We start from the raw sequence: 27,730 nt of genomic DNA on the forward strand, positions 1-27,730 counted from the left end.
AGGTCAATAATAAGCATTTAGTCAAAACAGGTTATTTTGGAGTTCCAAACGTCGCCCCCATTTCGCCGAAATTTAACCGTTGAACATGAAATTGAGGAACCACGCCAGAGTCGGCTTCATCCGGCCGGGAATCCGTGCATTTTCTCCTCCGTCCGATGCGGGAGCTTTGAGGGGTTGATCAAGCCTGCTCTTGTTGAGGTACCTAGACTGATATGCCCTTCACAAACCAAAGACTGTCGTAGATCTTACTGGGCAAACTCAACGTGATGTGTCCAAGTCGAAAGACGTTTCGGCGACCGCATTTTGCGTCCCCTCCGTATCTGAAACTTGGTATCGCATTTTCAGACGTGTAAGGGTCATGTCTATCAGGCCTCCGGCTGTGCGCGCCCTCGAAATTTCAGGCAAGCTAATCTCAATCTGCAAGTTCCGTCGGATCCAATTCCTGACCTCTATGGCCATGAGAGAATCTATAGCAAGACTTGTTTTCGCTTCATCGTCCATGTCCTGCGCTCCTGGCAGACTCTTCGCAATCAACTGATTAAGTTCCTGGGTAATAGTCGTCTCGGTTTCTTTTTGTAGAAGGATCAAAGGATCTAGCTCCGCTTTGATGATCAGTTCTCGTAGTTTATTAACACTGAAGCCGCTCTTCTGTTTAACGTGTATAGAATCAAGGTTTGCGTAGGATGCAAACCGAGCATCGCGACGCCACAGGGTCTGTATATCGGGATTAGATAACGACTTGGTGTTGCCGAGTCCAATAATCAATGGTGCCGAAAGTCGAGCGGCGGACTCTGTGCAATCAACTGTATTGGACTCCCCAATGCATTTTTTTAATCCTTCTAGAACTTCGTCCTCATTTAGCAGCCAGATACCAATTGATTGCATCGCTTGCATGACCTTCGCCTCCCGAGCGACCAGACCAGTCTCGCCTACAGCGCCGAGGGCAATGGCGGAGGATGGAAGGCCCAATCGTCGGCGATACTGTGTAAAACCATCAAGGAATGTGTTCGCAGCGGCATAATTGGCCTGGCTCCCATGTCCACAAATGCCTACTGCAGAACTGAACAGAACGAAGAAATCTAGATCCTCTTGTAACACTGAATTGTGAAGATTCCATGTCCCTTGAACCTTTGGGGACAACGAAGAGCTCCATTCTTCGTAGCTCATATGAGGGAATGGGCGGTCCTGATTAAGCGCAGTGTCAGTGAGTAGTCTTCTCGACTTTTGTAAATTATGGTACCGGTGCCTTACATTTAATGACATCGACATTTGGAAAACCCCTTTCAATGGGCTCTTGCATCTGGAAATCGCAGCCTGCACATCTTCAGTTCTTGTCACGCTCCCTTGAATGCATTCAACGTGGCACCCCATGGCGTTCAATTCTTGAATGAATTCGCTGTGCTCTTCGGTGGAGCCTGCGGTGCGAGAAAGGTAAACTAAATAACGTGCTCCTTGCTCTACCATCCATCTGGAAACTGCACGGCCCAAGCCTCCTAGGCCGCCTACTAGGAGATACGATGCAGTGGATGAAAACAATACTTCCACCTCACTAGGCCGCTGGGATAGCTGGCTCGCATCATCAGGCATCCTTATTAAAATCTTTCCTATGTGTGTGCCCTGCTGCATAAGTCGGAATGCCTCAATTGCCTCGCCGGCTGCAAACACTGTAGTCGGGCGAATTGGTTTAATTTTACCTTGGTCATGCCATAACATGAACTGGAAGAGAAGGCTGTAGACAAGTTAGCCCTGCTAGCAGAGAACCGCTTCTCCTGGGGACTCGCCTGTTAATAGACTCTTCACTCAAATCAAGCAAATCAACGCCGAAAAATGCTCGGTTCTTTATGAATGGCTTCAAGCTCAATGTTCCATTGGCCAAGAAGTCGCGTTTACCCAACTCAATCATCCTACCAAATTTGGCAACGCACTCCCAGGAAGCATGTAATAGCTCTCCATATAATGAGTTTAATACAACGTCCACCCCACATCCCTTTGTTGCCTTCATGACACACGGAAGAAAACTCGCACTTCTGGAATCAAAAATGTGATCTGGTTGTATCCCGTAAGTATTGATGAGGTGGTCTCTCTTCGCCTGATTGCCGACTGTTACGTATATCTACTTTTGTTAGCCAGGTGATGCTTCTGATCGTTGTGCTCCCGATCTACCTTTTCGACTCCGAGGAGCTGGCAAATTTGTACAGCTGCCTGGCCAACTCCGCCGCAGGCAGAATGTATCAAAATAGTCTATCTAACAGTAAGCTAACAGCGAATAAACCGTGCGTATTGTTGCATACTTCGCTTTTTTTAAGTTGTCCTACGTTAATCAAAGAGTATATCGCTGTCGCAAATACCGATGCCATATTGACTGCATCCACTGTGGAGAGCCCTTTGGGCAACTTCAGACAGTGTTGTTGATTCACGATGATTCGGGTGCGCATAAGCCCAGAATCCAGTATCAGTATCTCATCTCCGGGCATTATATTGGTAACATTCGAACCAACACGTCGTACAATGCCACTCCCCTCTAGGCCCAGCTCACCTATGTCCCCAACGAATCCCATAGCTATCATGATATCCTACATGAAAGTTAGCGTGCAGGCTCTACCAATACGGCAAATTTGGGGTTTGGCAACCCTGAAATTTAAACCGATATACTCAATATCAACTTCAACATCATCTTGCCCAAGACTACCATAACTACTGTCAAGCCATTCCAAGGTATCGAGGAGGCCAGGGATACTCATGCTCAGCTTCTTGCCAGTGTCTGGTTGCGATGGGCGCAAAATATTTGCTGCTGCGCCCCAGTAGCACTGGCTAGTAAACACAGTGTTATTGTGATAGGCATACTCATAGTTTGGGTCTTGATTGTCTCGATTGGTAGGTTTCAAGATCTTTCGCACAATCGGACCCACTGCCTTCGCGGACTCCGTATCGAACACATCGATCTCGAGAGTGTAAAAGTCGAGCATCATTTCTTGCCTCAGGCTCCGCGCAAACCCTAGTACTAGGCCACAGTCCGGGTCTTTACAGTCGAATTGCGTCGTTTTTGTCACCCAAAGCAACTTGGACTGATCAACGCCCATCAAGTACTTTTGCAGGCAATGGTATCGCTGTTCAGACAGTTTCGCGAGAAAGGGATCCCGATGCTCTAACAAGAACACGACACACGCATGACCACTAGGTGCCTCTTCTAATTTCCCCCATTCCACAATGAAATTCTGCTTCTCAAGCTCTGAGAACACTTTGCCAGCCCAAAGATCCGGCGAGCCATCAGTCAACAGTACTATCGGTTGCGTGGCGGTCTCAACCGGAGCAGGACGAGTGATCATATCTACGCATAGGTGGTAAGTATCGAAATCATAGCGTATTGCCTCAGTTCCTGTGAACCCAGCGTATTGTAACTTCTTATCCCAGTCCTCTGGGCTGATATAGGGTCTATTTATTCTCCCGTCATCCTCACCTATCCACCATCCGGGAAGGGTGCCCTATACAGATTAACACTTACTATTCGTTAGACATCGTATTTACATATCTCACCATTATATAATCGACGTATGGCATAACTAGCTAAAATGTGAGTGGGTTATGCTCCTGTAGAGCTTCTCACGAAGTCATACCTGGAGCCAACTCATGAAGTATCAACCAGCCGTGTGGAGTTAGCAAGCGTTTCACATTTTTGAGAGCCTGCTTCAGAACAGGGGTCGCGTGGAGCACCTGGACAAAGTAAGGAGAGGCATATTTTATTTTAACCAAAGGAGACTAACATTTGATGCTATAATAAGGTCAAAGGATTGACCCACAAAGCTTTGCTTGAGAGGATCGCTACTAATGTCGAGAACCTTATACTCCATATTCACGTTTTCCCGGAACTTATCCTGGGCAGCTGTCATAAACCCGGGAGAGATATCGGTAAATGTATATTTGGAGTACATAGGCATCCCCGATACGCACAGCGAGCGTAAAGCTTCGGCTGTGGCGCTTCCGGTTCCAGCGCCAATCTCGAGAATGCGCAGCCATGGGTTTGAGTGACTGAGATAAGTTATAAAGATGCTCCAGTCGCTGTTTTCCTGGTCAAACTGGTATATACGACCAAGCCGGTTTTCCTCCATCAGTAGGTCTAGGGTAGAGATTTTGTTGGCCATGATCTCTAAGCAATTTTCATATATTACTTCAGTACAAGTGATTATAATATTATGCTCGCCAGGCTGGTCTGCTTGTGTAGTACTGAGTTTCTTTATAAGGGCCTGGCGCTCCTCACTTGATTGGGTCGCCCATGCCTTGGACTCGGGCAAAAGCGTATGTTCTCCATTTCGAACGGCAGCGTCTTCGTATAGTATCCAGGATTTCCACTTAGAAGCATGGGTAGATTGTGGTACCAGGGGTTTGATCCTTTCGGCTGTCTCAAGAATGTATAAAAGCGAGACTTGACCTAACTTCTTCATCTGATCCAGTCGCCCTAGTGATGTAGCTGCTCGTGGTAATAGATCTTCGGGTTTGCAGAGGTCAGGGTCCGGCTTCCATTGGATCCGTGCTACCAACGGAGTCTGCGGAGATATTGAGTCATTCTTGTTTCCCAGCGCGAAACACAAGCCTCGTTTCATCTTCAGCACCACCTTATCCCCAAGCATTGCCGTTGCATCACCGACCAAGCTGCTACCAGATTCTTGGACCGTATCAACCGTGGCTTCCATGTGGTTTTCTCCTTCCTCAATGAACATTTGATCGATGGAGGCCGGTATTGCTCCTGTGGTAATACGCCGTGGGAGGCCAGCAGCTCCAGCAACGCTCATTACTTGAAGGCACTGGTCGATCATGGTTGGGTGAAGACTGTATCGACATGCAGGGGAGCCTGCCTTGTTATTGACTTTAGCCACAGCTCTGCTGCCCTTAGGATCAACTGAGATATCTTGTAGACCTCTGAACTGAGCTCCGTAAGAGAGGCCCAAGCTCGCTAGGGTATCGTACCACTTGCTGGAGGATACGCGACGTGCGTATGGCTTTACGCTCACAGGAGAAATGTTTCCACAAGCTCCAGCTCGGACCTGACCGCTGCAGTTTTTTATCCAATTAGTACCGTCATACGATGCGATGGTAAATGAAAACCATTCTGAATCCGCCAAATCATTTAGTCGAGCTGGCCTCAAAGTTGTAATGACCTCGACGTTCTCAGATTCTTCTATCACCAATGGAGCTTTGAATATGGCGTTTCTGACAGTATAACCAACGACGCCAGGTGACAGCTGTAAAATAGCTTCGCCCACCATAGCGATATATGCCGCAGCTGGGAAAACCACTTTGCCTTCAATAATATGATCGGATAACCAGGGAATATTCTCTAGGCTTATAAATTGCCTCCATGCAGGCTCTAAGCTCGTGGACTCGGTACTCCTCGAGCCAAGCAGCTCATGAGGCGGCACCTCATTAAGTCTCCATTCCCGTACCATACGGCTTTCTTTCCAGTATCTCGTACCATGTTGCCATGGGTATGGTAAGATGTCAGTCAGAACATGCCCGGTTCCATTCACCGCAAGTAAATCTACAAAGGCCCCGTTTCTATGAATACTACCAACCGAAGTTAATAGCTGATGCTGGCAGTTGGCATCGTTGCGAATTAAAGTTGGTATATATGCAGGACATATTTTCAAGTCATTGGCTCGTATAATCTGCTGTATGGGTGCTGATAAGGCGCAATGCGGTCCTATCTCAACCAGGATATGTTTTTTATGCCTCTCAGCAAATAGGGAGCTGATAGCATCTGAGAAAAGAACGGTAGATTCGAGGTTCCGTCGCCAGTAGGCAGCATTCAAGGTTTGAGGGTCTGTGATCATCTCTACATCAACACTTGAAAACATAGGCAGCATCTGCTGATGGAGCTGGAGGTGATTTGATATAGATTTCTCATAAATGGGTCCCACAGCCGCCATGTAATCTGTTGCCATGTAAGAAATCTTAATCGCATGGGCGAAAGAAAAGACTTACGTGAATGATATGCCATGTCCAACTGGAGCTTTCTGCAGAACGTATCCGGGAGATCATTCTGGATGTTTCTCACCATCTGATCTATTTGACCTTGTTCCCCAGAAATTGTGACACTCTGCGGGCTATTTTTGCATGCAATTACAACTCCATCAACAAGATACGGAGACACCTCGTCACTGCCAAGTCCAATGCTTGCCATACCACCGGTGCCTTTCTGAGCCTGTGCTAGCTTTCCGCGATAGTATGCAAGGATGATCGCAGACCTAGCTGATATTGCACCAGCGGCATAAGCCGCTGCTATCTCTCCGCTAGAATGGCCAACCACAGAGGCTGGCCTTATGCCCCACGCCGCAAGCAGGTTAACCACGCCAATTTGTACCGCGGTACATAGTGGTTGGCAGAATTCAGCTTCGTTAATGCGTGACGCTGTGGCACAGCTAAGCTCCTCTATATGACAGTCTTAGTGGGATATGCTTATGGCTCTAAGCCGGAGATGACATCTTACCCATCAGGGACCATTGGGGTGGGTCTTCAATACTCCTCAGGACGTTTTCTAGCTCTAGTATGTCCATTTTAAAACATTGATATGCCTTGATCAATCCTTGGCCCATACCAGGCCACTGAGCCCCCTGGCCTGTAAATACAAATGTTAACTGAGCCGGTACGTGTGGATGAGCAGACTGAAAATCAGAAGGTGAGAGGGGAGATGTTGGATCATAAACAGCAAACGCGCGGTGTGCTAAATGTTTTCGCCGTACACCCAAGGTGAATGAAAGGTCTTGGTTCCTTTCGGGATGGCGATTCGCATAATCTGTTACCTGATCGATGCGAGCCTTTAGACTTTTCGCATCTTGGGCCGAAATAACAAGAAGTTTGACATCATTTTCGGGGCCAATACAACCCTGTGCCGGGTCTTTTGCGCATACATCGTGCGCAGAGTCCAGGATAACATGAGCATCGGTGCCACCGATGCCGAAGGCATTCACGCTAACCCTTCTTCGACGGCCGGCCGGCCAGTTCATAGGCTCTACTGGGACGATCAAGCCACTGTCTTTGAAAGATATTTCTTGGTTAGGTTTCTCGAAATGTGCATTCGGCGGGATAATTCCATGTTCCAAGGACAGCACAGCTTTAATCACGCTTGTGATTCCCGATGCACCTTCTGAATGTCCAAAATTAGGTTTTACCTTCAGGTCAGTCAGCATCCTGAACAATGTTAGTATACTATCCACGTACTGCTCCTATCACAATCTCCTTTCCCTCAAACACGTTGGCCACTGCTGTTGTCTCAACTTGATCCCCCGCGCGTGTACCCGTTCCATGGCATTCGACAAAGGCAGTTTCTGATAGGTCATTGATATTTCCTCTCCGATAAGCATCCAAGATTAGGTGTTCCTGGGCTATTATTGAGGGAACGGCAATACTTGATGTTCCTCCGTCAGAATTAGCCGCAGTTGAGCGAATTATCGCTCTGATTGCATCATTTGCCTTGATTGCGTCCCCAAGCGGCTTCAGATAAAGGGCATTTATTGCCTCGCCACGTCCATAGCCGTCAGCTTCTGCATCAAATGTCCGACATACGCCACTAGTTGACAGCACCATGTTACCAGACATACTTGTCGTCATTGATGGACTGAGGATCAGATTTGTACCAGCAACAATGGCTGATGAACATGCTCCGGTAGCTAACGACTGGCATGCTTCATGGATTCCAACCATTGACGATGAACACCCTGTCTGGATAGTCATACTATAGATGATGTTAGCCTGGATATTTTTCGTGCTTGATTCCGGTTAATGGTAGATTTAACGTACCTTGGGCCGCGAAAATCAAACTTATATGAAACTGTATTAGCCAAGGCATAGCTTCCTGTGCTTATTGCATGAGATCTATCAATACTGAGTGGATCTCCATGAGAGAGACCTAGCCAGTCTTCCCCGAATACACCGACATAGCAGCCAATATTTTTACCTTCCCAATTTGTTTCCCCTGCATTCTCAAGACACTCCCACACCACCTCTAAGAGCAATCGCTGCTGGGGATCCATAGTAGATGCATCCTGCTCAGTCACCGAGAAAAACGGCGCGTCGAAGTAGGCCGGGTCTTCAGGCAGAAAGTAACCATGTCTTGTATGGGTGTAACGTTCGTCGTGTGCGTTGTAGAAACCCTCTATCCCATATCTCGTCTTGGGAACCTCGCAGTGTCCATCCCTTTTGTTTATCAAAAACTGCCAGAAGTCTTCGGTTGTCCGAACACCACCGGGGAGTCTCATTGCCATACCAACTATCGCAACAAGGGGAGATGCGCCCGGACGACCATCAGGAATCAGCGCGGCCAGTTCATCATGTTGAAGACTCTTGGGTTGCATTATATCTTGACAAAAGGACTGATCCTTTGAAGGGATTGAGTGCTGAGCCTAGCGTTTCGGATCAGCTATTGTCAAATAGGTTCACAACGTTCGCCTTGTTCTGATTTCCTATAATTCCAGGATCTGCTGCTGCTAATGTTAGGCCCATTCCTGCCAGCACTTGCCGAATTGCGGGCAAGGTTGGTAATTAGAATACGGTGAATTTCTGGATCAGCTTTGGTGGCGACATCGGCAGCGTAGGACAAAACACCGCATTGCTCCCCTCAGTGACAGTAAGAGTGGAAATTCACCGTATATCCACCACCCATTTCGTATGTATGTACATACCAAGAGGGGCAGGCATCTTTAAATTAGTGAAACTGCTCATACACTATACTCACTCACTCAGAGACTTATCCAGAGAATAACAACTGAAGACTCACGTTTGTAGGACACGTATTTGCCTTTATTAATCAAAGGCGGATCTTCGACGAAGATAAGTTTGATTCACTTGGCATGTGACCTTACAGATCACGTTCCGGGGTGCCTCTGGATGGCCTGAGGGGACCACTGAGAGATGCAACCTAACAATGAATGCCCTTTTCCTTAGCTAGGGTGCTGTGCGTCTCTTAAACGCCCCTGGAAGGCTACTCTTAAAGGGGCCCTATACGTGGTTCAACCCTGATAAAGTGCTTCCTTTGCAATTCCCCCCGGTAGCATTCGGGTAATTTTCCACATAAATATTTGAATCCATCGTTGAGTCGTGAATTGCTGTACTACAAACCGCTCTGTAGTCTTCTGTGCGCTCCATAGGATCTTTCATTGTGTTGGTAATTTGCTCAGTGTTGTACATGTACATAGAAAGACTTCAATGTGAAGGGAACCAGGCGATTCCTTCATTGGATGTATCACCCCGGTGAAAGCGAACCAGGGGCATCTGGGTTTTCTACGAGACTGGCCATGCATGGAACTCATATAAGAGGCCCGTTCTATGTAACCTAGCCCTGGTAACAGCTAAACCGCCCAAGCAAATATACGAATAACACTGTGTCTGTTCATGGTACAATCAATGCTTTTGCCAAATATATGTATACTATCCCGATAGATCCTCAGTCATATTACAAACTATACAGTGGTGTTGGACCGATCTTCTTCGTCACCGGCCTTCTGCCAGGTCTCACGGCTTTCGGCCTGCTCCTGTTCATCTTGCCCCAGAACCTCGTTTTCATGCTTAATTGCTTCTTCCTCCGCCCCAGCGGGGGCTGCAGCCGGAGTGTTGTCAGCGTCTGTTGTCTCAACAACGGGAGTCGCCGAAGCGGGTGTGTCGGCATTTGCGCGCTTCTGAGTGATGTTAACAAGCGGGGTATCATCGTTGAAGATACGAAGAAGCATAGCGCGACGCTCCTCCTTGGGAAGCATGAGGTTAACGGAATGCAGGGAGCGCCACAGGGGAAGGACCATTCGCTCGCTAGTAAACAGTTAGCTGATTTTGGTTCAAATGCAACACAGTAGACCCAGTCAAACATACCTGAAGCCAGTCTCAGAAGTATCAGGCTCAATGTGCAGGACACTACAGCCCATTGGGATATCCCTCACGCGCTCTCCAATTTCTCCAAGCTCCTTCCATCCCTCATCATCGACCTTGGGGAACATCTCTACGAGAAGTCTCCGCAACGTCTCCTTCCGCTTGAGGGTGACCGCTCTACCGGGACCTAGCCATGGCTCAAGGACTCTCAAGCCATCGGTCTGGATACGCCAAGGGCAAACACCCGGGCGCTGCACGTCTTGCTTCACAAACATCTTAACACCACAGTGGACAATCTTCATGCCCTGTCCCTCATTTGCAGTCAAGATGTCGCGCGCCAGAGCACTAGTGTAGTAAATAGTTCTGGTAGGAATGGCCTGTGCGTTACGGACCATGAATCGATCTCTGGGGAACCGGTCTGATCCTTCATAAAATTCGAAAATTGGTGGGAGCTCCTCATGCTTAGGGTCCAGGTACTTGAAAGGTTCTTCAATCGGCTGGCCCGGTTTCCGTTTCTGAGGGGGTAGGGCCTGCACTCCACTCGTTGCTTGTTTGCTCGCTTCAAGAGGTGCAGGCGTGGAAGTAGCATCGGATGTATCCATAGTATCAGGCTCAATCACAGGAGCCGGCTGGTGAACAGGCCGATCACCCACAATTACTTCAGAGCCATCATCGAGTTTGGTCCTCTTGGAAGGGACTTCATCTTCCATGCTCTCTGCATCCCTCTTCGCAGGGGACATCTGGTTGGTGGCAGAGTAAGGGGGCTGGTGGGTAGCCTCTGCAACAGTAGCGTTCCTCTGGGCCTCCTCTGCAGCATTCTCATTCGGGGTAACCATATCATCCAACGCATCGATCTTCTCCAATGGTTGGCCATTGCCATTCTTCTGCTTGAATTCAAGCTCTTCAGTGAGTGCGGCAACGGTTCCCTTGGGAATGACCTTCGAAGAGTCTTCTGGCTTGGCGCGAATCTCCGACTTCTTCTCCAGAACAGTGATGAAGAATCCACCAGTGTCCTGAAGGTGGGGGTAGATACGAATACACCTTTCGAGAGGTAGGTCTGCGTTCTCACCACTGGGAGGGAACATGCCTGCAGCAACTCTACCAAGACCGCTGATGCCTTGGCTTGCACGATGCTCCTCAATTTCCTCCCAGGTGTTCCACATCCTTGTATCGCGATCCATAACCTTCCATGACTTTAAGCCGGGAACTCGCTTCAAACCCGGCAACTCATTGCTGCAATCGACAATCTGCACATTGGCGGCACCACCGCAGCGCTCAATAGCGCTGGCAACCACAGCCTCGTTCTCAACAGGGTTCATACTGCAAGTAGAGTACACAACACGTCCACCGACCTTCAGCATTTGCAAGGCGCGCACAAGGATGCGAACCTGCGTAGCGTAGAGTCCCAAAGCGTTGCCTGGGGTCCACTCCTTCCAAACACCGATATTCTTCCGGGGAGTTCCATCACCAGTACACGGTACATCCGCGAGGATACGGTCGAACTTAAGGTATTTGTTCTGAACCTTTCCATTGGGTCCGGGAGGAGAGGGAAGTTTAATCGAGGGGTACATAGTAGCATCATGGTTTGTGACGATCAAGTTTGGGGAGCTGAGTCGCTTCATCTGATGGATAAGCATGTGCGCGCGCTTGTAGTCGGTGTCGTTAGCGATGAGAAGACCGGTGGTTCTACCATCGTCGTTGAGGCCCTCAGGTCCCAGAGGTTCGGGACCAGCGGTTCCCTCCTTCACTTGTTTGGAAGCCTGAAGCATTGAGTCTTCCTCTCCAGCGTGGATCATCTCCATAAGCTGTGCAGACTTGCTACCCGGAGCGGCGCACATGTCCAACACAGTCATACCAGGTCTCACGTCAAGCAAAAGCGGAGGAATCATGCTAACAACCTCCTGTCGGCTAATGCTTCCAACCGCAGTCTCGGCGACGAGGAACTTCTGGAAATTGGCGAACGGAGCGAAACGGCGAACGACTTGCTTCGGGGTGGTCATCGACCACGCGAGCTGGTCAGGGTACCAGGAGACCGGGCTCGGTGGCTCGACGAAATTGCCCTCATACTTAATTGACGTGATTTCGGGGATATAGAATTCCTTGAGGCGCTCCTGGACCGCGAGAGCATGTCTTTAGGCCACAGATTAGTATCTTGGCCGTTTTGGTAATTTGCGCATCATGCGCGGAGAAAATCTACCGATAACGTACCCTCGTGATCCTGTGAATCGGAAACTGTTGGGGAGATCTCTCCGCAGGTACTCCCAGAATACCTCCTTTTCTTCCTCGGGAATAAACCCTTGTTCGTTATAGAAACGTTCAAACTTCTCGTTCGTCTTGGGAATGTCGTTCCAGTTTTGGCGCTGCCCGCCACCACGGCCGCCTTGACCCTGCATCACATAGTGTAAGTTACTGTAAAATTGAGAATGCAAGATCTCAAGCAATAGAACAATTGGACCTGAATTGGGCCTCTCACCTTCCTTCCGCGCTTACCCATGGTGCAAGGAGGAAATATTTTTTAGAGCAGAAAAAGTTACAGGGAATTTCTCCGCTGCGGAACGATCATCGCAAATGCTTGGTTTCGCAAGCTCCAGAAAACATCCCACTCCGGATTATCCCTCGGTCCGGGTTAGATAATCGTGCTCTACGATTTGGGTTAGCCTGCCTGCTGATATCAAAAGCCCTATTTCATTGCCAACTAGGTCATATAGATGCAACGATGCAATAATTGAATAATCAAGTTGAGGCATAACTTCTTACATAGGTTCTATTATATGGGTTTTACCCAACTAGCATTTATTTGTTTACTCTTTTTGGGCTCTCAAAAACGTGCATCCAATTTCCGTTGGTTTAATAAGACATCCAAAAGCCAAATAGGAAGGCGAATGTCTGCCCGCGCAGTTCTTACAACACAGACCTTAGGTTACAAACTAAAAAGTGAAGCTTCCAGGTCTCTGTATACCACCAGAAACTCAATGAAATAGCCTTATTTAAATCAGGCAACAAGACTTATTTACCTTTGCACAACTTGCCAGTATCCAAGTCATACTGCCACTTGTCACTTCCCACACCGGAGAGGACGAACAAGCTTTCACTGGGGTCGTATTTAGCCTTGATCTCCGCCAGACGATCATAGTTCAAGCCATAGAAGTCCTGCTTGAAATTGCTGGTGAACGGGTTGGCCTCGTTCATGTAGGCACCCGAGTCAGGCGACCACTCTCTCCACATCTTCTCCTTAACCTCGTTGAAGCGAGCCGCATTTTCCAGTGCTTTCTTTGGCGATCCTGCAGCGATAGGGTCAACGGTAGCACCGTTGGAAATAAAATGCAGATATGCGGAGCGCCAGGCTGGAAGCAATGCGCCCCATTCCCCCTGCGGCGTATTGTGCACCCCAGGGCCGCCTTGCAGACCGATTGTTGCGTATGTTCCGGCAGTTTCATTCTGAGCGCGCATTGCTGTCTTGAGATAGGCACGTCTTTTGTGCCTCGGCGTGTCAAGCAGCTCGGCCCGTCCTAGTAAACGGCTAGAAACCACACTCTGCCCGCCGGCCGCATCACTACCGGAAATGGCGCTAAAAAAAGATGAGTAATTACTCTGCGAGGAAGCACTGAACGAGATGGAGAGACTGTTGTTTCCACCGGCCGTGTGAGTGATGTTTGACAGAATAGGGTTGACAAGTGCCTCCATGACCAAAGGCGTCGAGTTGAATGACCAAAAGGCCTGCTGAATAACAGCACCAGTGGTGGGCTCTGAAAGTGATGCAAAGTTCATGGCACTCTGGCCCGTCGCTAGCATACAAGCTCCAGCCAAGCCGGCATCCATGAGGTCTGGAAGGGCTGAGAGATAGGTCACAGCTGCATCCCAGGACAATTCTGCGCTTCGGTTGCTACTACCTTTGGGTGCAATCAAAAGGTTGCCCATTGTCACGCTGTTGGGCGCTGGGTGGTGCCTGATGACGTACTCTGTGACGACGCCATACAGACCAGGACCGCCGCCACGAAGGGCCCAGAACAGGTCCTGGTTTTCGGCGTCGTTGGCTATCAGAATCTTGCCTTCGGTTGTGACGACCCTCATCTGGAGAACGTGGCTAGAGGCAAGACCATACGTGCGGGAGAGGGGACCATGACCACCACCCTGAATGTAACCGCCCAGTCCAACACTAGGATCCTGGCCGGTGGTGACCACTCTTCCGTGCTCGAGGGCTTTGTTGAGTACATTTCCCCATTGCTGGCCACTGCCCACAATGAACACGTCCTCTGAGGTGCTTTTACTAGGGTGCATCCAGGATCTATCGCGCTCGAGCTTGCGCAAGTTATGAGTCCATATAGACAGGGCAAATGCACCACTAGATCTAAATAAAGGTTAAAGAGCATGTCAGCGACACCCGCTATGTAACACCAAAGTAACATACCTTCCGTTTAAATCATGACCTGTTCCCTTGACCACAATCCGAAGGTTCCTCTCTGAGGCCCAGTGCATTGCCGTTGCGATCTGCTTTTCGGTGGTCGCATTCACGATGTATTCAGGCAGACCTCCAGTCGTACAGCCTCTACCTTTGACGAAACCCGCGGCGTTCGGGGGCAAGCAAGAATTGTTCGCATAGATTGGGTAGTCGATTGATTCAGGAAATGTAGACAGCCACATTCCATTCGTCCAGTTTGACTGAACGCTGTTGCAAGAAACGGACGATCCAAACGGATTACCCGGCCAGCACGATGAGGCGACGGGCACGGTGCGGAGAAGCCTACCATCAATGGAGGCGTTTAGAGATAGCCAGTCTGAATTGGTCGGCCACTCTGAGTCTAACGGAGTCACCTTGCAAGAGGGCGATGCAAATGCTGGAGCCGCCAGGGCCAGCGCGAGAGCAATGACTGGGAGCATGATGAGTCAAGAAAGACTTTGGTCTGGTCAAATCATAAAACTCTATGAGTGGCGCAAGGAAGTCATATATATACCTGGCTAGCCTGCATGATAGACGATCACGAGTTTCTGTTAAGGGGGTACCAAGGACATTGGTGGGCCGGTGGATGTGAGTGTGTATCCTACTATAGCGGAGCTCAACCAGTCAGTGTCAGGATATAGATGAGAGACACCGGTACGGGCAGTGATATTCTTACCACATGGAATAGGCACCTTCGTTTCACTGACGATCTCATAGCGTCCACCTCAGGACTATAGCACGGCGGGGCGTTTTGTGAATCCACCATTGGTCCTTTTTCTGGGTTTCCATGGAGTCATGGACGGTACTCTACAAGCGATAAGATAATATAGAATAGTCCATTGATACAAGATGTAGTAGGGCAGTGGATTTTCACAGCAGTGAGTTATCCATGAAGGACCCTGAAGCTAGATGACAGGAAGCATAAGCCTACTCTCAACGTCATACATAATTCCTGAGATTGCGTTAATTGTTCAAAAAGAGTTTCTCGTCTACTTTCTAAAGATAGAGAGGAGGAGAAAAAAGAAATGTAACCTGACTATCTGTAACAGCATTCTACCATAGTAGAATATACGAATACGACAGAATAACCCAAATAGGAAAGGCAATGTGGAGTCTCACCAGTTGGATTCTGGGGTAGTTTTCTAATTTAATCCGCCTCTAATGTTCCTCGTTCCTCTTTGATATAAAAGTGTGCACAGTTACGGTTTACCTCAGTCAATAGACACGATGTATCTTCCCAGTCCGGCCACCCACTATAAAAAGCAATGCTTCCAACAGAGATTGATCGAGCTAGGACTCAGATAGTCCGCGCCATAACTGATGATACTTGACCCACAATCTGTTTTATCAAGTAGAAGTAACTTGTAGATTCGAAATCTCCATGCCCAAAGGGGGAACTTTTTCGTTTTGTCCCACCGGGATCCACTGGTGGATAATGAGATGTCGATCAACGCTGCCTAGTTCAAGGATGCTGCTGCTGAATCCGCTGGATACTAAAGTTATCGGCTCAACGCAAGCTCATGTTTAGTTTCACGGCGATACCAAGACTCGCCGAGCCTACGTTGATCATTTAGTATTCCAGGATTGTTAGATAAATGAAGAAGAGGGGTATATCCGGCCTCTACAGTGTTGTAACGGTTATAGCTGGATACGTGGATGAACACTACCTAATAGGCTGCATAGTTTCTATAGAGTATTCTATGTACAATACCAACTACAAGGCTAGATGCTACCGCCCGCGTCGGGCTGCCTCCCTAGTAGACAACAACTCATCGTACAACGAACACAACTCCGCTGCATTTATCTGCACACCCTCGTCGGCCCTAGTAGTCCACTCTGCCTCCGCCCATCTTGCTTCCTCAATCAGCTTTGCAGGTCTTTTCCGTACGGTGCTCATCAGAGAGCGATAGATACCCTGATTCGGATACGCGATGAGACCAACCGTTGCCGCCCCCGTCTTAACTGTCAAGCTGACTAGGCCCTTAGTCAGGCCCTTTGCCACCCCGAGGGCGCCCTGTTTCCTCTTCCCATGGTACGTGTGCACAAAGATATCGGTAACACCCTCGTACAGGCCGTGAGAGAAGGTCGACCATGCCACACCGGCACCACTCTTCCAGTCCCTCACCGGGTCGTGCACACGTACTTTTTCGCCGTACAGTCGGGGCACGGCCCGCATGCCTTCAACGGCAGCAAGAGGTAGATCTACCAGCGCGCCACGAGAGGATCGGCCGAGAAAGATCCCTAGGCTGGTAGCGGATGCAATAGCCATCTGCCGCGCGTAGGCTGGGTCATCGGGGCTAATTTCAGTATCCGAGATGTCCGGAGAGGCGTGCGTCCGTGATATTAATGCTGGTTCTGTCGTAGATGATGTCTCAGATGCAGCGAGTGGGGGATATGAAATGATGACAGGGTTGGAGGCGTCACGATTGCGGTCAGATTTTCGGAGACGTTTGTATTCCTTATATGGATCGATAAAGATCCCTGCTGTGGCATCGGCCATGCCAGTGAGGGTTGACAGTGAGGCCGACGAAATGGCTGTAAACGGGTCCCATCGACGAGCCTCAATAGTAAATGGCTTTGTTTGGTATCTGCTTATTTTCATCATGAATGAGTTAGCTACAACGACGTCTTCCTGTATTCAAACCCGGATTTGTATGCCTAGGGTCTGACTCACCGTTTCAGATGCTTGCCCTGGATACGTCCCTGGTGCTTCAAGGTCCACGCAGCTATCTTGGACAGCTTGACAGTTCGTCTTCCTGTCTTAAAATACCAGACTGCAGGTTCGCTCGGTATAAGATCACACTGCATCTTACGCCGCGGTAGATGCGCGTGGAACGACTCAACTGCAGCACGAACACCGCACTCCTGACGCATCCTATGTGCTATCTCCCGCGCTACAGCAACAGCCTGTGGGGTTAAGCAATAGGTGATGGCGTCAGCCAGCTTCCGTGCGGTGAGGTTCTTGTGGGGTATTGGCTCAGGGCCGGCTCCTACGGCGGCGATCATATTACCCCAGAATGGTTGGCTGTAACGCAAGGTTGGTTACTATCATATGAACCCAGGGCTTTTAAAGGAAGGAGAAACGCAAAACTTACTCTCCAAAGAAAGGGACAATGGTAGTCGGCTTTCCATTGCGCAAGCCACAGGCTGTTGTCCCCGCGCCGCCATGATGAACAACCGCGACCACACGCTGGAAGAGCCACTCGTGCGGACAGTCGTCAATATAGTGGACGTTGGGGGTCTCTCGGCGTTCGACATTGCTCCAGCCACAGGATATTATGGCCCGTACTCCGGTCGCTTGAATAGCATCGAGTAAGATAGACAGCATCTTTTCCACATCCTCAAGGACGATGCTACCGAAGCCGATATAGATTGGTGGCGGACCGGCACACAGAAAGGCGTCAAGTTCTGCTGGGGGTTCGTAAGCCGGTGGGTCACGAAAGAAGAACCCGCAGACGTCTGCAAAATTAGCCAAAATTTCGTCCGGGTGAGGGTGTCATCTTCACCTATATGAGATGCCCAGTCCTTGGGCTTCGGGATCAATGCGGGAGACCAGCAGTATGTGAAGGGCACGTTGAGCGCTTCTACAAGGTTTGGGCCCTCTGAAGTGGGGACGGGGTCTAGGCCCAGTACATTTCTGCGCCAGGTATTGATCAAATCCCCTAGTCTAAGATCTATCAGCCGAAGCTCGTCTCCACCAGTGGAGAAATGAAGAAACCATGAAGTCAAAAAGAAATGCCAATGTGAAAAACAAAAAGAGGGAAGACAAACCCTTGCCACGTCAGCCACTCCACAAAATGATAAGAAACCAAATTCCCCAGCGACGGGTCGTTACCCGAATACTTCAAGTTCGCAAGCGGATGAGGAAAGGCCCTAGTACTCGTCCAAGGCATCGTGAACATAAGATGAACAGGAATACCAAGCACCTGCGCACAGTGGACATGGGCAAAACTCGGAGGATTTGCAATTATGGCATCCGCCACGAATGGGGTCTTGTGATATAGATCCGGTTCTATACACGACCGCCAGCAGCCGTCTAGAATATCCGCCATCAAGGCACGTTTCCGTTGGATAGCGCCGGCTCGTAGGCTCTTTATACTTGGAATAAGTCCGGGGTTGCGCACCATATAGGACATCAGCTCGACTGGGTCCCCTCCAATGGGATAGAACTCAAGGTCGGCGGTTCTGACGAATTGCTCGAATTTGGAATGCGTGGCCAGTCGCACGCGGTGGCCGTACTTCTGCAATTCCTTGCCCAGGGCGACAAAGGGTTGTACATCGCCACGGCTACCTACAACTTGGATCACGATGTTGAGATGCAGATCCCAGGCAGGACATGGTACGGATGGGGCTGCTTCTCCTGCAGTCTGGGGCGTCTCGGCGGCTTGGTTTCCCATAAGCCATTCCAGATTCCGACTGAACCGCGATCCAATATGAACATCTACTCGACCATCATTTGTCGGCGATAACTCTGGAAAAGAAGCGCCAGATAATGGGAAGGCCCCATTGTTCCTTGTCGGGTGGCTATCTGCGCCTCCTGAGGACTGGATAGGCTCATACGGCGGAGGAAGTTCCCAGCTTCCATCTTCAGCAGCGAAACATCTCATGTCAGTCATGATGGTTGATTAGGAAAAGCACCAGCGTAGTTGTGCCAGTCTTCGCAGATCCAACGTGTTCTAATTTTAACTGCATTTAGGGTACCGTTGTCTAGTATAAGAGGAGAAACGGGGTGAAGAAAACTTTAACTATAAAGGGGAAGAAAGGGAACAAACAGGCATTGCATGATCCACCCATGATTTAGAAGCCATGGACAAGACAGCAAACTGTTCGATGCAGTCGGCCACATTCCGGAGGCAGAGAAAGTTTCATACTTAAAATGGATATCCTTCGTTCTTTTGCTACATACGAACACGATGGAAATTCCCAGCCCGGTTAGCTTCCGCTGCACAAGAGTGGCGGAAATCATACGAATACGTAAAAATCACCTATTTAGGAAGTCCGCCCTAAAATAGACCATTTCTTAAATCAGAACGTACCATGGGAGAGCTTGAAAAGATTCTATAAGTGGAACTAAAAAGCACTGCCAGGAGGGAAGGATATGCATTTCAACCACCTTCGCTGGTCCACATTTTTAGTAGTACAGTCGTAACCCTTTCGACCCTGCCTGCCACTCCACCAATCTACTATAAAGCACACTAGAGTCCCTAGATAGAACAGACTGGGTCCCTGCTTCATTTCCCGATTCCATAAGACATAGCCAGTGACTTTTCTTGCTATAATTCCTCTATCCCAACCGACCCCCAAGATGGCAAAATCCACAACCCCAATGATCGAACAATACTGGCACAAAGGCGGCCTCTGCGGCGTCATCTCCCGCGCCGCCCTCCGCACCCTCCAATTTGTCTTCGCCATCGTGATTGCCGGTCTCTACGGCGTCGATCTAGCCCACACAACAGCGATCAACGCCCATGCCGCTTCACAATGGGTGTACGCCGAGTTCGTCGCGGCAGTGACCGCACTCACCTGCATCGTGCACTGCTTCGTCACCGTAACCCACGTCGCATGGTCAGCGTGGGACTTCGTACTCTTCGTGCTCTGGCTGGCCCAGGTGGGCACTTTCGGGTCGATGTATGTCTCCAACAATGTCCTGGATGAATATGAAAAGCAGACGTCGTCGATTCCTCGCATGCGCGCTGCGGTCTGGATCAGTCTGGTCAGCATGCTGCTGTGGTTTACGACGACTGTTTTGGGTATTGCATGGTGTTGCCGGACACGCAAGGTCACACGGCGGACGGATCAAGTTGATGCTGGTAAAGAACAGATACTGCAGAGGGATAGTGACGTGGAGAGTGGTTTGATCTGCGACGAGGCGAAAAACGTGGTTGCGATTCCTGCTGCTATAGTCAACGAGAAAATCATCAAGGAGAGCATTGACAACAAAGGAATACCAGAGACAACTCAGTTGGATTCTGATGTCGCTCCTCCGCCATACTCTTGATTGCTCCGTTTAGTACCGACTATTGACCATGCTTCGAGTTGGTTCTTCGCTCCAGGCCACATTTCCGGGTCGTCGTATCCGTTCTGGGCTGGTTGAGGCGTGCTAAGTGAGCGTTGCTGCCCGGTAGCTGGATCATACAAGAAGCCTTCCATGTTGAGGTGGACTTTTCTCTCACCATGTCCCTCTCCGGGGCCTTCACTCGATGTTCTGGTCAAATACATTCCACCTTTGCATGATATTAGATCGTCTAATGCTTATTTGTCATGCTATACCGGTTTTAAGATCCATCTGACATGGTTTGCGATATACCGCAATACAAGATGCAATGGGTGCTAAAGAGTACGCATGACGTGGACATTGGTTATGGCACAACGAAACCTTCTTCTCGTCAGCCTTGCTATACTTCGCTATGTCCCTCCTACTATTCTATGACAGCTAAGAACAGGGCGCATTGCTCCTGGAATTAGTTAATGACTTATTCAATGAATTTCATCCATGCTTGAAAAAGGCCATGCTGGGGTATACAGATAAAATCTTCACTTAGCGTCCCTTAAATACAAATACAAACATCGGAATCTAAAGTAAATCTACTAAAATCAACCATCCAATTAGCAAAAGCCGAGACATTTTCTCGGCCATCGTAAAATCATAATATATAGAAAAATCCATGATCTAAACCCTCTCAACATGTTCATCAACACCATGATTTTTCTCTAAGCCCTCATCAGGCACTGCACTCGTACGTCTCAAGACCCCAGTATCCGCGACAAGACTGGGGCCATGGCCATGCCTCTTCCGCTCCTTCTGGAGCTCCAAGGAAACCTTCACGGCACTCTTATCCGGCTGAGTGAAGAGGTAGTCAATCTCCTCGAGACTCAGCTTGGCGGTTTCGGGGTAGCAGAAATAAACGAGGGGCACAAATGCAAAGTTGGTGCACATGAAAATCAGATACGCCTTCCACTGGAGACGGTTGATGATCACGGGGGTAATCATGACGACGAAGAAGTTCTGTGACTGGTTAGTATCTTCCTTCTCTTTTGATCGAAAAAGTAGAACCCCGATGAACTTACCCAGATCCAGTTGGAAGAGATTCCCACAGCCGTTCCCTTAGCTCTAGCGTGCAGTGGCAGGATTTCCGGTACATACACCCATGGAATGCAGTTGACTGATGCTCCGAAGATAAGCATGAAGAGGAAAAAGAAAGCAACTGAAGCCGATGAGGTCGCGTGGCCATTTTCCTTGCCCTTGAAGCTGAGAAGGATGGAAACCATCATCATGCAGATTCCAAGGCCGAAGGAGCCCCACATCATGGGCGTTCTGCGGCCTACTCGATCGACGAAGAAGGTAGGGAAGAAGCTGCCAACGACAAACATGATCTGGGCGCATCCTCCGACGATCATGGAGAGGTTCTTGGTAAGGCCAACGTTGGTGTTGAGGACCGTCGGAATGAAGTATCTACAGTTGTTAGCCGGAAGCTTAATGGGGAGGCGTAGGAGGCGTACACTAGAAGGTTGATGCCACCGAGCTGGTTCATGAATTGCATTCCATAGCCGAGGAGACTTTATTCTTTGTTAGTTTGGTGCTGGCGTGAAATTGGAGAATATACGTACACTCGCTGGCCTGTGCAAACTTCGTCGCGCTTCAGGATATTTCTATTGCTGGTGAGCTTCGAATTCTCGAAGTGGGGTGAAGTAGGGAAATATACCTCCACTTGTACTCTCCATGCTTGGTCTCAATAGCAAGAGCCTCGAGGATCTCGGCCTGCTCGACGAGAATCTTCGCGTCGTCTTTTGGTCGACCGTATACATCACTAAGGATCTGCAACGCTTCGTCGTCACGTCCTTCCTTGTAGCAATACCTCGGAGACTCGGGGAGGCCGAAAACAAGTATAATGACGACCTTGAAGCAGTTAGAATAATCCTGCCGCAGTTGGAGCAAAAGTACTAACGAATCCAAAGAGCATCTGACACGCGATGGGCAATCTCCAAGCAATTTGGCCCCCGACAAAGCTCATTCCGTAGTCGAAAAAGTAACTGCAAATTGTGAGAATAGGTCGTACAACATGGTGAAAAGGTGTGATACCTGACGACAATGCCCACACCCACCAGTAAAGGCTCACTGCAGACGAGTTTACCACGCTTGGACGCCTCACAGAGTTCTGCCTGATACATGGGCACAGTAGAGGTTTCAATCCCAGTGCCGATACCCGTCACGAAGCGACCAACCATCATGTGTGGAACGGAGAACGCAGATGCTTGCAAGGTGGCACCGATCTGAAAACAAGGCTCACGCGTCAGCAACTGATCTGTCACTGTCTAACCTCACCGAAAACATACAATCACCCAGACCATCGCAAGCCACATAGCCTTTCTCCGTCCGAGCCAATCGCCTATGAGGAAGTTCACAATGCAACCGGCAAAGCATCCGAGGTTGTATATGGAAACAATGATCCCCATCAAGCTGTCTCCTGGGTTACCCATGGTGTCGAGAAAGTCCTCATTCTCGACGATTCCGGAGAAAACACCTTGGTCGTATCCTGCGCGGGTCAGCAATTCCATGCATGTAGGTCTATCTGCGATTGAGTCGGTTACCGAAGAGAATGAACGCCATTCCACAGGCCGCCCAAATGGCAGCTTGCAGAGTGAACCCTGTGCCAAACACGTTGAGCTTCACCATTGTGCCTCGCAATCTCGCGTGGGTCTGTATGGGGATGGTCTAAGATGGAAAATCTGGGGAAGTGGACCAGATGGAGACATATCGCACAGCACGGGGTAGATAAGATTTATACATGATCACAATGCACGAGCCCAACATGGCGCAAGGTCCAGTATACGAGTCACCATGTCACCCGTAAGTGTAACTTGACCAGTCGGCAAAAAAACTGCCCCGGATGCAGAAGAGCCGAAGGTGCCCAAAGAGGCAAGGCGAGCCACCCGTTACCCCAGAAAGCGACGCTACCCCGCAAGAGTCTAACCTCAAAACGGGGGATCTTCGCCCTCAAATTTGTCTCTGCTCGCCTCTTTTAGACGTCATCACCTTGGCCACTCCCCAGACCCGGCCACTTTCCCCAGCTTTTCAGATCGCTGTGGAGTTATTGGTGGAAAGAGTCAAGTCCAACGAAGGCAACGTCGCCATCGTACCATACAATCAACGGACAAAGTTCGTCTGTTTAGCCGAATCAAAGAAGTCAAGATAAAGCATCGATCTTGGCGCCGTCTTAACCACCGATTAAGGCGAAGTAAGGCAAAGGGCAAGTGTCTTTAGCCGGCCGAGAGCCCTTAGTTCATTGATAGGCGGTCTTCGGCTCAGGAACCTTTTACCCAATCAATTCTTTCTCCCCGAAGATCCCAACATCAATCTCTCCCCGAAAGCCTACCTACTTGCTATCGGGGTCTTGGCCGGTCTTTGTTCAATACCAAACAAAAGAAAACAAAACAAAAAAGGGTCCCCTCATCGTGAAAGACAACAGCCAAATTGAGCAATGTTTTCCGCTGAGCCGCCTTTGAAGCGCCGGCGAGTCTCGAGCACCGCCTCGCAACATCCACTGCCCGCCGAGGAAGAGCCGTCACCCGGTGCGAATGAGATAACTCACCCAAATCCAATTGATTATCATGAGTCTCAACCACTTCCTCCACAGAGCTACAATGGCATCAGCCACAGCTCTCCCGCGTCAGGAGGACCATTCCAGTCTCCCGGAAGCTGGTACCAGGATGGCTTCTCTCAAGATCCAGGGTTCCTCGCCTCCCAAGAAGAACTACGATGTATCCTTTTCTCGCTAGCTTATTCTGCTGCTCCAACGCGGGCACCTAGCCCCGATGCCGGGATACTGGACCGGCTTGGTGATAGAGGGACGGATCGAGTTGGCATTGACACAATGCCCCAATCCCACCGGGAAAGACAACAGGAAGACTCTCATCGGTCGCCTTTTTCAAATAGCAAACGTATTAAATACCTGAAGAATTACGTGACCGAGGTGGCTCCGTGGGTAAGCGCACCCTATGCTCCATCTTTGATTCATCTCTTCTATTGACACCCGGTAGCTCGACATGTTCGACTCGCAATGCACGTTCCGTCAGCAGCTTCCCGCACTAGCGCGAACATTTCCGGCTTTGTCTTACGCCATTCTCGCCTTCTCAGCACGGCATATGGAGCGTAAAGAGGGCGTTCAGGACTTGTTCGATAGCCTTGAGCTATACCAGGAAGCAATAAGACTCCTAAGCCCGGTACTGCAAGTACGCGATCCGAAGATTGTAGCCGCGTGTGTATTACTTTGCTGTTTGGAGATGATGTCCGCTCGAGCGCAGGATTGGCGCCGTCATCTCGAAGGATGTGCTGCTTTATTTGATGCATTCGAGATTCACGGATTTAGCAACGGGTTACTTCAAGCTGTGTTCTGGTGCTATGCGCGGATGGGTAAGCTTTGCTCCCCTTTACCTCAAAAGTACATTAGGTTCTCATTATATACAAATCTAATCATATACTCAGATCTTTGTGGTGCACTCATCTCAGATGGTACCCAAACTACGCTTCTACACCCCTCCAAGTGGCTTCCCCCGGGCTACCAAGAAGAGGATGCGTATCAATTGTTCCAAGATGCTAAGTCGCCTGACATGCATGCCAATTATGCTGTGTATCTCTGTATGAGAGCAACCCAGCTCGTCTCAGATCGCACGAAATTTGTGGAGTTGCATGAACAGAACGGCTGTAACCTCGAAACATTCTGCTTGCGTTGGGTTCGGTTATGGGACGACCTACAACGATGGCTTTCGGAACGGCCGAGCGAATTGCTGCCCGTCCAAACTGTCAACCGTAAGCCCTTCCCACATATTTTGTTTGTTCAATGGGCCGCCATCTCTTCAAACCAGCTCTATCATACGGCATGCCTCCTGTTGCTCAAGATGATGCCGAAGGGGATCAGATTGCCGCGATCACCCAGTTTGTCCATGCTATGGCATGCGCGACGAATCTGTGGTATCTCTCTTGCAAACCCGCATCAGGGGTGTCTGAATAACGCCTTGCAGCCTCTATGGATTGCAGGGCGGTTGTTCAGTCATGCGTCGGAGCATAAGGAGATCACAAAGCTGATCCGAGACATTGAAGCTGAAACGGGATGGGGGACGTGTTGGCGGATCCGAGACTTGGATATTGCTTGGGGATATAGTACCCGCCGACGCACCTCAAACGATCATGATCAGCAGTTCTCCACTGCCCGTGAACCGCCGCGAGTCTTATAATGAATGGATGATCCAGCCCGACTTTTCAAAGACCGTCGAGAAACGACCATTCTTCTTGGAGGTGGCTCAGATATTCGCCGGTATCCCAACCGGTGATCCCACGGATGCGATCAAAGCCTTGCAAGATTTCCTCTTGCTGCGATTCGTGCGTCATATGCTTCCCTGCAAGAAGGAGAGAGGCAAGCAAGCACGGGACCCAACTTTCGCGTGTATCATTATTGAGCGCGATACCGCAGATACGGTATGCGTGCCACAGAGGAGATAGGACTGGAGACTGCGGGTGATTTAGCAGTGCAGTTCGTGGCTTACACTGGAGCAACAACAGCATTGCGGTATGGTATATCTGATTGCTGAAAGTTCCAGCCCCGTTTGCGAATAGAAGCAATGGGAATTCGCTCCCTTGATTGAGTACTTGATCTCTCGCGTCTATCTCCACCATTGGTTCGAATTCTAGTGGCCGCAAATGCTGCCACTGCTCAAGCTCCCCAAACACTTGCAACCAATTTTCCATCACCTCATGTGAAGTCGCAAGAGGGTGTGGCATAGCTTCTTGGTGGCATAAGGCTAAAGCCTTCCCACATAACCACAAGACAGCATTGGTATAATGGCTAACCCTTTCACAGCCATCCTCGGCACGAGATAACAATGATAGGCTGGGAATCGGGAGCATTGGGAGCGGAATTCGAAGGGGGACATCGTTAGCGAGTGCCACTCCTAAGTCTGGTAGGTATCATGTTAGCTGGTGTACATATCATATGGCAGATAGGCTAGCGTCGAACGTACCTATACGTAAAAACATCCAGTAAGCAGTCGACTCCATGTTCTTACTGTAGGCATGCTGAACCAAGTGATTTACAAAAGGGACATCCCTATTCACCCAGTGGATCCAAGCTTTTGGAACATCTGTGACTAGACGTCGAATATCTTCGAGAAGGTATAACAATATAAGCTCCGTGGAGTCAGGATGATCATAGTCTAGTTGGTCCAATTGGTTGCTCTTTCGAAGGGCCAGCTGCTCAAGACCTGCTCTATTCCACTGACCCCGCTGAATGATGCACGTTTCGGAAAGTGCTAATATCACAGAGAGAAGTTTGTCTGAGCTCATTGCCATCTGAATTACATTAATTCCAAATGGGTGTCTCAAATCGCAAATATCAAGCTATATTTACCAAAGAGCAGTCAGAAAAGCTTGTACTGGAAACTGGAATATAAGAATGTCCTTACCCAAGTAGCAACATGGTAGCGGTAATGGCGGAGAAGTTCGAGTCTACGGGCTTCCGATTCAATACTGATACTTGTATTTATGGAGGTAGACAGTCCATTAATACTCGTACGTCTGGGATTGTCCAAAAGTCCGGTAGGTACTGTTGGCAGTGGAATGTCCTTTACCTCCGAGGACCGGGTATTCATCAGCGACGATAACGTGACATTGGGACTGAGCAGCGACAGGTTAGTCGACTCCGGTATGATACCATTCGGACCAGCTGTTGATCCTAGAGCCAGCAGGCCTTGAACAGCATCATCCTTGTCCTGGTGAGGGGTCCCATCTGGCGATATGTTGAGGCTTCCATCCCAATGTGATAAGTCCAAGGTATCATGATGAATACTACCCCCATCACCATAGTGTTCATCCAAGTCACGGTTATCCCTCCGATCACTATCTTTTCTTTCGCCGGCGATGACTACTGTGCTAACTATAGGATCACTCTGAGTATGTGCCTCCGGAATGCTGGCAACGGGGGATGGCGAATCCTCCACGGAAGCATCGGTGGTACAGCCCAGTGGATCTTCCTGGACAAACTAAACCCAAGAATCAGTATGCACATACAGTGGACAGTGACCCAATTGAAGAAATGCAGTTCAATATTAGAAAGCAAGAGACACTACCCACTTTGATCTTGTCATAATTCACTTCAGGCTTGGGCGTACGCAGTTCACTTGCGGTAACCGTGAAAGTGTTCTTCTGCAGGAAGCTAACTTGCAACCCATATTGACAGTCTAGGTTCTTGTCGATACAATTTTGGCAGCGAGGTTTTCCTTCGTCGCCTAAAGTTTGAGGCAGGTTCCATTAGTGCCGCGCTACACAGACGATCTAGCGTCAGGAAGATAATATTACTCACATTTCCGCCGTCGCTTTCGACACCGTAAACACCCGGTCCTGCATCTTGTAAATTTAGGGGCGGTTTTGGTTGGAGAGCCGTCGTCGTCCAT

At 49.4% G+C, this 27,730-nt stretch overlaps 8 protein-coding genes across 8 annotated transcripts; 2 read left to right on the plus strand and 6 right to left on the minus strand.

The window, feature by feature from the left end:
* Positions 1-258: 258 nt before the first annotated feature.
* Positions 259-8,255, minus strand: BDV37DRAFT_273271 (putative polyketide synthase; the record flags this gene model as incomplete). Its single annotated transcript, XM_032085026.1, has 14 exons — positions 259-1,185; positions 1,252-1,729; positions 1,794-2,113; positions 2,164-2,241; positions 2,292-2,573; positions 2,631-2,811; positions 2,845-3,457; positions 3,615-3,711; positions 3,762-5,533; positions 5,564-5,926; positions 5,977-6,423; positions 6,482-7,163; positions 7,213-7,726; positions 7,792-8,255. The coding sequence occupies 14 exons, from the start codon at positions 8,253-8,255 to the stop codon at positions 259-261; spliced, it is 7,218 nt and encodes a 2,405-aa protein (XP_031939271.1).
* Positions 8,256-9,197: 942 nt separating this feature from the next.
* BDV37DRAFT_253692 (tRNA (cytosine-C5-)-methyltransferase) lies at positions 9,198-12,403 on the minus strand. Its single transcript, XM_032082564.1, has 4 exons — positions 12,323-12,403; positions 12,058-12,236; positions 9,853-11,979; positions 9,198-9,792 (listed from the first exon to the last, which is right to left on the minus strand). Exons 1-4 carry the CDS (start codon positions 12,341-12,343, stop codon positions 9,450-9,452), a joined length of 2,670 nt encoding a protein of 889 aa, XP_031939272.1. The 5' UTR covers positions 12,344-12,403; the 3' UTR covers positions 9,198-9,449.
* Positions 12,404-12,855: 452 nt separating this feature from the next.
* BDV37DRAFT_295729 (uncharacterized protein) lies at positions 12,856-14,727 on the minus strand (the record flags this gene model as incomplete). The annotated part of the gene is made up of 2 exons (XM_032089959.1): positions 12,856-14,197; positions 14,258-14,727. 2 exons carry the CDS (start codon positions 14,725-14,727, stop codon positions 12,856-12,858), a joined length of 1,812 nt encoding a protein of 603 aa, XP_031939273.1.
* A 1,289-nt stretch (positions 14,728-16,016) lies between these two features.
* BDV37DRAFT_285214 (glycosyltransferase) lies at positions 16,017-18,903 on the minus strand (the record flags this gene model as incomplete). The annotated part of the gene is made up of 5 exons (XM_032087664.1): positions 16,017-16,875; positions 16,962-17,312; positions 17,383-17,746; positions 17,794-17,954; positions 18,059-18,903. The coding sequence occupies 5 exons, from the start codon at positions 18,901-18,903 to the stop codon at positions 16,017-16,019; spliced, it is 2,580 nt and encodes an 859-aa protein (XP_031939274.1).
* Positions 18,904-19,592: 689 nt separating this feature from the next.
* On the plus strand, positions 19,593-20,285 carry BDV37DRAFT_285215 (MARVEL domain-containing protein; the record flags this gene model as incomplete). The annotated part of the gene is made up of 1 exon (XM_032087665.1): positions 19,593-20,285. One exon carries the CDS (start codon positions 19,593-19,595, stop codon positions 20,283-20,285), a length of 693 nt encoding a protein of 230 aa, XP_031939275.1.
* Positions 20,286-20,957: 672 nt separating this feature from the next.
* BDV37DRAFT_285216 (putative MFS sugar transporter) lies at positions 20,958-22,961 on the minus strand (the record flags this gene model as incomplete). The annotated part of the gene is made up of 9 exons (XM_032087666.1): positions 20,958-21,293; positions 21,356-21,740; positions 21,788-21,844; positions 21,896-21,937; positions 21,991-22,184; positions 22,234-22,318; positions 22,368-22,558; positions 22,622-22,821; positions 22,877-22,961. The coding sequence occupies 9 exons, from the start codon at positions 22,959-22,961 to the stop codon at positions 20,958-20,960; spliced, it is 1,575 nt and encodes a 524-aa protein (XP_031939276.1).
* A 136-nt stretch (positions 22,962-23,097) lies between these two features.
* BDV37DRAFT_295732 (transcription factor domain-containing protein) lies at positions 23,098-25,532 on the plus strand (the record flags this gene model as incomplete). Its single annotated transcript, XM_032089960.1, has 4 exons — positions 23,098-23,112; positions 23,782-24,270; positions 24,326-24,698; positions 24,771-25,532. 4 exons carry the CDS (start codon positions 23,098-23,100, stop codon positions 25,517-25,519), a joined length of 1,626 nt encoding a protein of 541 aa, XP_031939277.1. The 3' UTR covers positions 25,520-25,532.
* A 12-nt stretch (positions 25,533-25,544) lies between these two features.
* BDV37DRAFT_285218 (uncharacterized protein) lies at positions 25,545-27,730 on the minus strand (the record flags this gene model as incomplete). The annotated part of the gene is made up of 5 exons (XM_032087667.1): positions 25,545-26,239; positions 26,303-26,678; positions 26,744-27,319; positions 27,411-27,565; positions 27,640-27,730. The coding sequence occupies 5 exons, from the start codon at positions 27,728-27,730 to the stop codon at positions 25,545-25,547; spliced, it is 1,893 nt and encodes a 630-aa protein (XP_031939278.1).

Source organism: Aspergillus pseudonomiae (genome assembly GCF_009193645.1).
Source record: "Aspergillus pseudonomiae strain CBS 119388 unplaced genomic scaffold BDV37scaffold_57, whole genome shotgun sequence".
NCBI lineage: Eukaryota > Fungi > Ascomycota > Eurotiomycetes > Eurotiales > Aspergillaceae > Aspergillus > Aspergillus pseudonomiae.